Source organism: Grammomys surdaster, unplaced genomic scaffold (assembly GCF_004785775.1).
Source record: "Grammomys surdaster isolate TR1022 unplaced genomic scaffold, NIH_TR_1.0 138, whole genome shotgun sequence".
Lineage (NCBI taxonomy): Eukaryota > Metazoa > Chordata > Mammalia > Rodentia > Muridae > Grammomys > Grammomys surdaster.
The window spans coordinates 9,545,704-9,552,274 of NW_021604596.1; the positions used below are offsets into that span (position 1 = coordinate 9,545,704).

General features: G+C 42.5%; 1 protein-coding gene across 1 annotated transcript in view; it reads right to left on the reverse strand.

The window, feature by feature from the left end:
* Mmp20 (matrix metallopeptidase 20) overlaps positions 1–6,571 on the reverse strand; it is a 37,435-nt gene that overhangs the window by 27,722 nt on the left and 3,142 nt on the right. The window contains exon 2 of the mRNA XM_028763440.1: positions 1,265–1,512. Within this exon, the coding sequence (XP_028619273.1) occupies positions 1,265–1,512 (248 nt within the window). The remainder of the gene's footprint in view (positions 1–1,264; positions 1,513–6,571) is intronic.

Sequence of the window (6,571 nt, forward strand, 5' to 3'; positions counted from 1 at the left end):
AAGGTGTGCACCACCACTGCCTGGCTCAAGCCCAGCCCTTCCTCATGTCCACATGCCATGCAGATGTGGAGATCTTGGAAAGGTAACCTGTTCAGATTCTGACTTTCTCAATAGCTGGTTCTCACTGCTCAGGCTGCCTCCCCAGCCCCAGGTGCTACCCTTCCCATTGCTGTGTCCTCCACTCCAGTTTCAGTAGTGTACTGGGGTGTTGGGAGACAAGTGTCACCCAACATGATAGCCCCAAAACTCAGCTTGGTTGGTGGGGTTTCTGCTTGGATATGACCTAACTTTTACAAAACTCTAGCATAGAACCACCCAAAGCTACACTTACTAAGTCTATGTGAGGCTGGAACATGACAGCCTCACCCACCTTCTTTAAACCCACTGAGGCTGAGGAGTAGACACCTTGGTGATGTATGTAGACTGGCTAACCTGTGAATGAACCCTGGAAGGTGGAACAAGGAAGCCAGAGTGGGAAATTGGCTGTCAATACCCAGAACCCAAGGAGGAAGGACAAAAATTCCCATTGGACAGGAACATTGACCTAAACTGGAAGATGAAGAAAATGAAGCAGTGCCAGGACCTCCAACCACAGCTTGAGGCTGTGACTACCTTTAAATCAGGGTCAGGTTCTATGACTAGGCAAGTTGATAGCCCTTTCCACTGCTGCCTCAGATCCTGTTCTGAGGCCACTTTCTCCCCCTGATTACATGTCTATCTCCCCTTAAAGACCAGAAAGAAAGAGAAGCTACTCACCCTTATACTCCACAAACTGAGTGCCTATTATAGCCAAGACCACCAGCAAATGATTAGTGGAATCCTCTCTCTCTCTCTCTCTCTCTCTCTCTCTCTCTCTCTCTCTGTGTGTGTGTGTGTGTGTGTGTGTATATGTGTGTGCACCCATATGAACACTCGCCTGTTGTTTCTCAGGAGACATCCATCTTGTTTTTCTGAGATGGTCTCTCATTGACTTGAGCTGGCTGATTAGTCTAGCTCAGCTGGGCAGATTAAAAGGTTCTCAATGCTACCTAGGCTAGTTCACTTTAAACTATCACTGAGTTGTTCCCGGATAGTCAGACCTGTAATGGGTAAAGTGACAGTTATCCTGGGATTAGAGGTTTCAACTAAGATCTAGAGAGTTGCTATTCTTTCTTATGGCTGTAGAGGATTTTGCCTTTCCTACAGATCAAAAGAAAGAAATTGTGGACAGAAGAGGACAGGTTGTGTCCTTCTCTTTGAATTGGGAAAGATGCAGTCTCATTACCTGTATGTCAAAATATTTTTTTTCCATTTGGGTTCACCTGGGAAGAGGCGGTAGTTAGCCACATCAGGAACTCCACAGCGGGGCTTCTTGATCACATCCATTGTATTCTGGTCCAACTTCCCAGTGACTTTGAGGCCAAAGAACATTTGTAGCTCCTTAATCTTTCTGACCATGGGGTTGCTTCCTCTTGCCACCATCTCGCCAGCCTGGGGGCCTCCTTTCTTTGTGTAATACTTGTCAAGATAGGCCTGAAATGGAGAGGCAGGCTGACTCATCTATGGTGTGGTTGGAGAACACTCATACTCAGCTAGGATAGGCGATGATATTCTTGATATAAAAATAGGGCATATATTTTTATTAAATAACTTCACGTATTTGTATAGACGACACTTAAGTATGTCCAACATTACTACTGAGCACTGAGACTTGTAGACTGTTACTTTCTTTCTCCAACCCTCAGTTTCTGGGTATGTGTGTGTGTACACATGTGCATGAGTGTGCAATTGTTTGTGTGGGTTACATGTGGAGACCACAGGTTGATGCTGTTATGCCATTCTTTTTATTATTATTATTATTTTTAATAATTTTGGTTTTTCGAAACAGGTTTCACTTTGTAGCCCTGGCTGTCCTGGAACTTGATCTGTAGACCAAGCTGGCCTTGAACTTCCAGAGATCTGTTTGCCTCTGCCTCCCAAGTCCTGGGATAAGGAGTGCACCACCATTTCCTATTGGTATGTCATCGTTAATCACATAATGGGAATACATGGTATATAATATGAAGTATGTTTTTTCTTCAAGAGTACTTATGATTCAACCTCTCATTAGACAAAAAGGTAAGAGGCCAATGTATAGGCTGAATATTCTTTTTTTTTTCTTTTTTCCAAGACAGAGTTTTTCTGTGTAGCCCTGGCTGTTCTGGAACTTGTAGACCAGGCAGGCCTCAAACTCACAGAGGTCTCTGCCGCCCAAGTGCTAGGATTAAAGGCATTTGTCACCACTGCCCAGTTTAGGCTGAGGATTTTAACAAGTTTTGGTGTGTTTGTTTCCATAGGTTGGGTTTCCTAAAACAGGTTTGATGCCCACTGAGGCTAAGAAAACAAGCCATAAATTATTAGACTTCTTGAATATCCTCTATGTAAACGAGGCTCAGGAAACATTATGGAAGAGGAAAGACTGAGAGACCTTGTCCAAGGAGGACTGGGATGGAGCAATGTCTTCTGGACACAGCAGGACCTCCACCTGTGACAGTTGGGACTGCAGAAAGCCAAGCCTGTCAACTTTCCGGCAGGATGCAGGAGCCCATCAGCTCCTCCCTGGCTGAGGCATTGAGCAGTGATGGCTGCTAAGGGAAGGAGGGCCAGGTTTCTTTAGAGGTATGACCTCTAGATAGGTTGACCACATTCCAGTGGGTGAATATGGTCAAAATACATTACATAATGTATGAAATCCTCAAAGAATAAATAGAAAAATATTCTCCTTCCCAAATGATCAGGTTTCACCTGTAGGAACAGACTTCAAAGCTCTAGGATACTGTGCTCACCACTGATGTGGACATTCAATTGGGATTAGGGTGACCTGAGCTACACAGGGCCGCACAAAAGCAGTTGGCGGCAAGCTTTATGTTTTACAGTAGGGGGTTGTTTGGTTTTGTAGTGTTGGGCATGAACCTGGAGGCTTTGGCTTGTTGTGCAAATGCTCTACTACTGAGTTACATCCCCACCTACAACAGGGAGCTTGTTAGAAATATTATTATATATCGTGTGGCACAAAAGAGATCTATCTTAAGATCATACTTTTGAAAGATAAATATTTAATGGCACAGAGAATGTTCTCAGTGAAACAACACCACAGAGTAAAACAGAAGAGAAACCTCTATCAGATTATAGCAATTTCAGAGGTTAAACACCTGCAGTAAATGATGAAGGGAGGTAGGGAGGTCCGGTGGGTTAGTGTTGGTTGTAGGGTGGGGCAATTATAGGCAAATAAAGACAATTATATTACGTTCCCTTTTATGCTCTCCTATGCCCACAAGTTTTCTGTAGTTACTGTTCATGCTCTGTTCCCTAACTTAATGTCCTGCCTGTAAGAAGAGTTCACTTTGTGGTGATCACCTCTTAAGTTTAACTAATGAGAAAGAGGGATGGTTTAGCAGTTAAAAGTGCTTGTTGTTCTTCCAGAGGACCTGTGTTTGGTTCCCAGGTTGTGTGGTTTGTAGCTGCCTGTAACAGCAGCTCCAGGAGATCTGATGCCCTCTTTGTGAGCACACACATATGTGGTATACCCTCTACAGACACATGCACATAAGTAAAAATGAATAGGTGTAGCTAAGACAAGTCTCTATGAGGAAAGAGAAGGCCTTTCTCCATCACTCTTAGGCCTTCCACCTAGACGGAGGAGCTCTGACAGTCAGGGAATTGGGCTCTGCCTCCATCTGTGCTTAGGGATTTTATGTTTGTTTTAGGATGAAACTGCTTTGAAGGCTTCTTGTCTGTGAACAAGTTGGTGCTGTAGTAACTTAAAGTGATGTCTCCATTATGTGCCTCTAAGAAGAGGATAGAGAAGTGCACCTAAGACCAGTGGCTCTGTATTTCCGAGATGTTTCAGTTTCATGTATTTTCTTCCCTTGTTAGAGAATGTGCTATACTTGACCTCCTGATGTCTGCTTCATGAGATATGATCATAGAAGGGAGATGTTCTTGATAAATTAGGCGAAGACTATATTTACTGCTGTTAAAGTGACATAGTCACAAACAAGGGTGGGGGAAACCAGTGAGAGGATTACTACAGACTCAATAATCAAGATAGCTAAAACATTTTATAAACACTGGGCACCCCCAACCCTCAAATCAATGCCAAAGCCGTATGCTAACAAGATCTTATGGGGGAGGAACACATGATACCCCACTCCCACCCCTAGCAGAAGAGGGAGAGTCAGTGTTCTTAGTGGGGTGGTCTCTGGCAGGTTGACCACTCCTTCAGGGATGGACCATACCCATGAGTGTATGGGTGGCACTTAGTGACTCAGTGGACTATTTATTAAAAAAAGAAAGAATGTGAAGTTTGGTTGGGGTCATGGACAGGATCTGCAAGGAGCTAGAGGTTGGGGTGGATAACGTCAAAATATACTATTTGCATGTGTGAAATTCTCAAAGAATATATAAAGAGTTAGAAAACGAACAGACATATGAACCCTAAAACCAGAACTAGGCATTTGCTTGCCTTGTCCCAAGTCTTGCCCTGAGTGATGGCAGTCCATTTGAAAGCTACAGACACTTGGAGCATTTCGCTTTTGATTATAGTTTTTGTTTTCTGCTGTGAATCTACACAATTTTTATAATAAAATGTTTTTCTTTTTCTTTAAAATAGGCATCGGATGCCTAACTTACAGCTTTAAGGTTTAAGGCTGAACGCAATAGATGAAAGAACAGTCAATTTCAAAGACGTAAAATCAGGAGTTGTTCCTACTTAATGAAGGAACAGACCCTCATCACTCCAATGACATCAAGGAGATGGTGACTTAGTGAGTTTCTAAGGTAGATGTTTGGAGGATTGTCATATGTTCTAAATTAAGGAGAGTCTGACGTTCTGGGGACTTTCTTGCCAGCGTTGTTGACAAAACTTTGACATTCTTTTTGGACTCAAATGCTCCATTTGGCACTTGGAGGTCCATGTAGAATTGTCCTGTCCTGTAGGCCACCACTTTCATGCTGTGCCTTGCAGTTGCCCAGCACCCTTTGCTGCAAAACCACTAAGTCTTAGCATTCTCTTCTAAGCCACCCTCTGCCAGCTTCTTTTCTAGTGTTTGATGGATAGAAGTAATGGAGGCTAAGATGGCCCCCATCTGCTGGCTGATGGTCCCACCTCCCTGTCAGCATCTAAGGACATTTAGAAATATGCCTCCCGACTGTAACTAGGCTAAGGAATGGCTAGAGAACACTTTCTCCAACATTTTCCTTTATTTTCGTCTAAGAGTCATTCAAAGAGATTTGTAACAACTTTGACACTTTCTGAAAAACTATAGGTTCCCAGCTGGAGAGATGGCTCAGAGGTTAAGAGCACCAACTGCTCTTCCAGAGTTCCTGAGTTCAATTCCCAGCAACCACATGGGGGCTCACAACCATCTGTAATGGGATCTGATGCCCTCTTCTGGTGTGTCTGAAGACAGCTACAATGTACTCACATGCATAAAATAAAATAAATTAATGAATAAAATCTTAAAAAAGCAAAAACAAAAACAAATCTATAGGTTCCTGCAGGCTGCCCCACAAACATGCCGGCCCAATTCTTTGAATTTCTCTTACTTTAGCTTTTTTGCCAGCTTCAGCCTTCCCACCTGTCTACTGATAACGGATCATACCAGTGTAAGGATAAACAAAAGCAATGGGTAAGGAAATGCTAACGTATACATATTCAGAAATATTTGTGATTTTTTTGTTAATGTATTTTGAATATTTTTTAAAGTTTTGTATGTATGTGTGTGTCCCTGAGTAAATGTGTGTACATCATGTGCATGGAGGAGCCTGTAAAGGCCATAAGACAGCATCGGATGCCCTGAAACTGGAGCAGCGAGACAGAGAGTGGCCATGTGGAAGCTGGGAATTGAACTCTGAGCCATTTGTGACTCTTTAAAAATAAAGTCATGGAAATAGCATAAAAGCCAAAATGTTCTTTGATATAATATTTAGTGAGAAAAGTAGAAGTCAATATTTAAAGATAATAACAATTAAAAATCTTTATCACAGAAAACAGAGTGGTACCAAGGGTCTCAGAGTCTAGGAGTTTCTTTTGCATGGTTTAATTTCTCATGGCTACGTGGTAAATGAGAGTTATACTACTTTTAGAGACAATTTAGAAGACTGTTTTAAATGTCATACCAACACCACTGGATAGTTGCTGTGTTAGAATAGGCTGACTTAATGATTTTTGACTGCGTAACAGGGTGAAAGTGAGGTTCTCTCAGTACAAACCACACTGCAAATTTTTTATCTTGGTCTTTCTGAGGCTGGCCAGTGTACAATGAGAGTTTCTCTCTGGATCCTGAGCCTTAGCCACAAACCACAGCCCCGAGCTGTACAGTAACAAGTTGCTGTGTTATTAAACAAAGGCTTTTGGTAAGCTATTTGACTCATGATATTTTGAACCTATGATGAGGTTATCAAGATACAACAGCATCACAAACCAAGAAGCATCTGCACTATTTTAAAAAGCAAGCACACTCCTTAAAATAGAAGAATCCTTGATTGTAGGAAGAAGTTAGGCATTCTCTCTCTCTCTCTCTCTCTCTCTCTCTCTCTCTCTCTCTCTCTC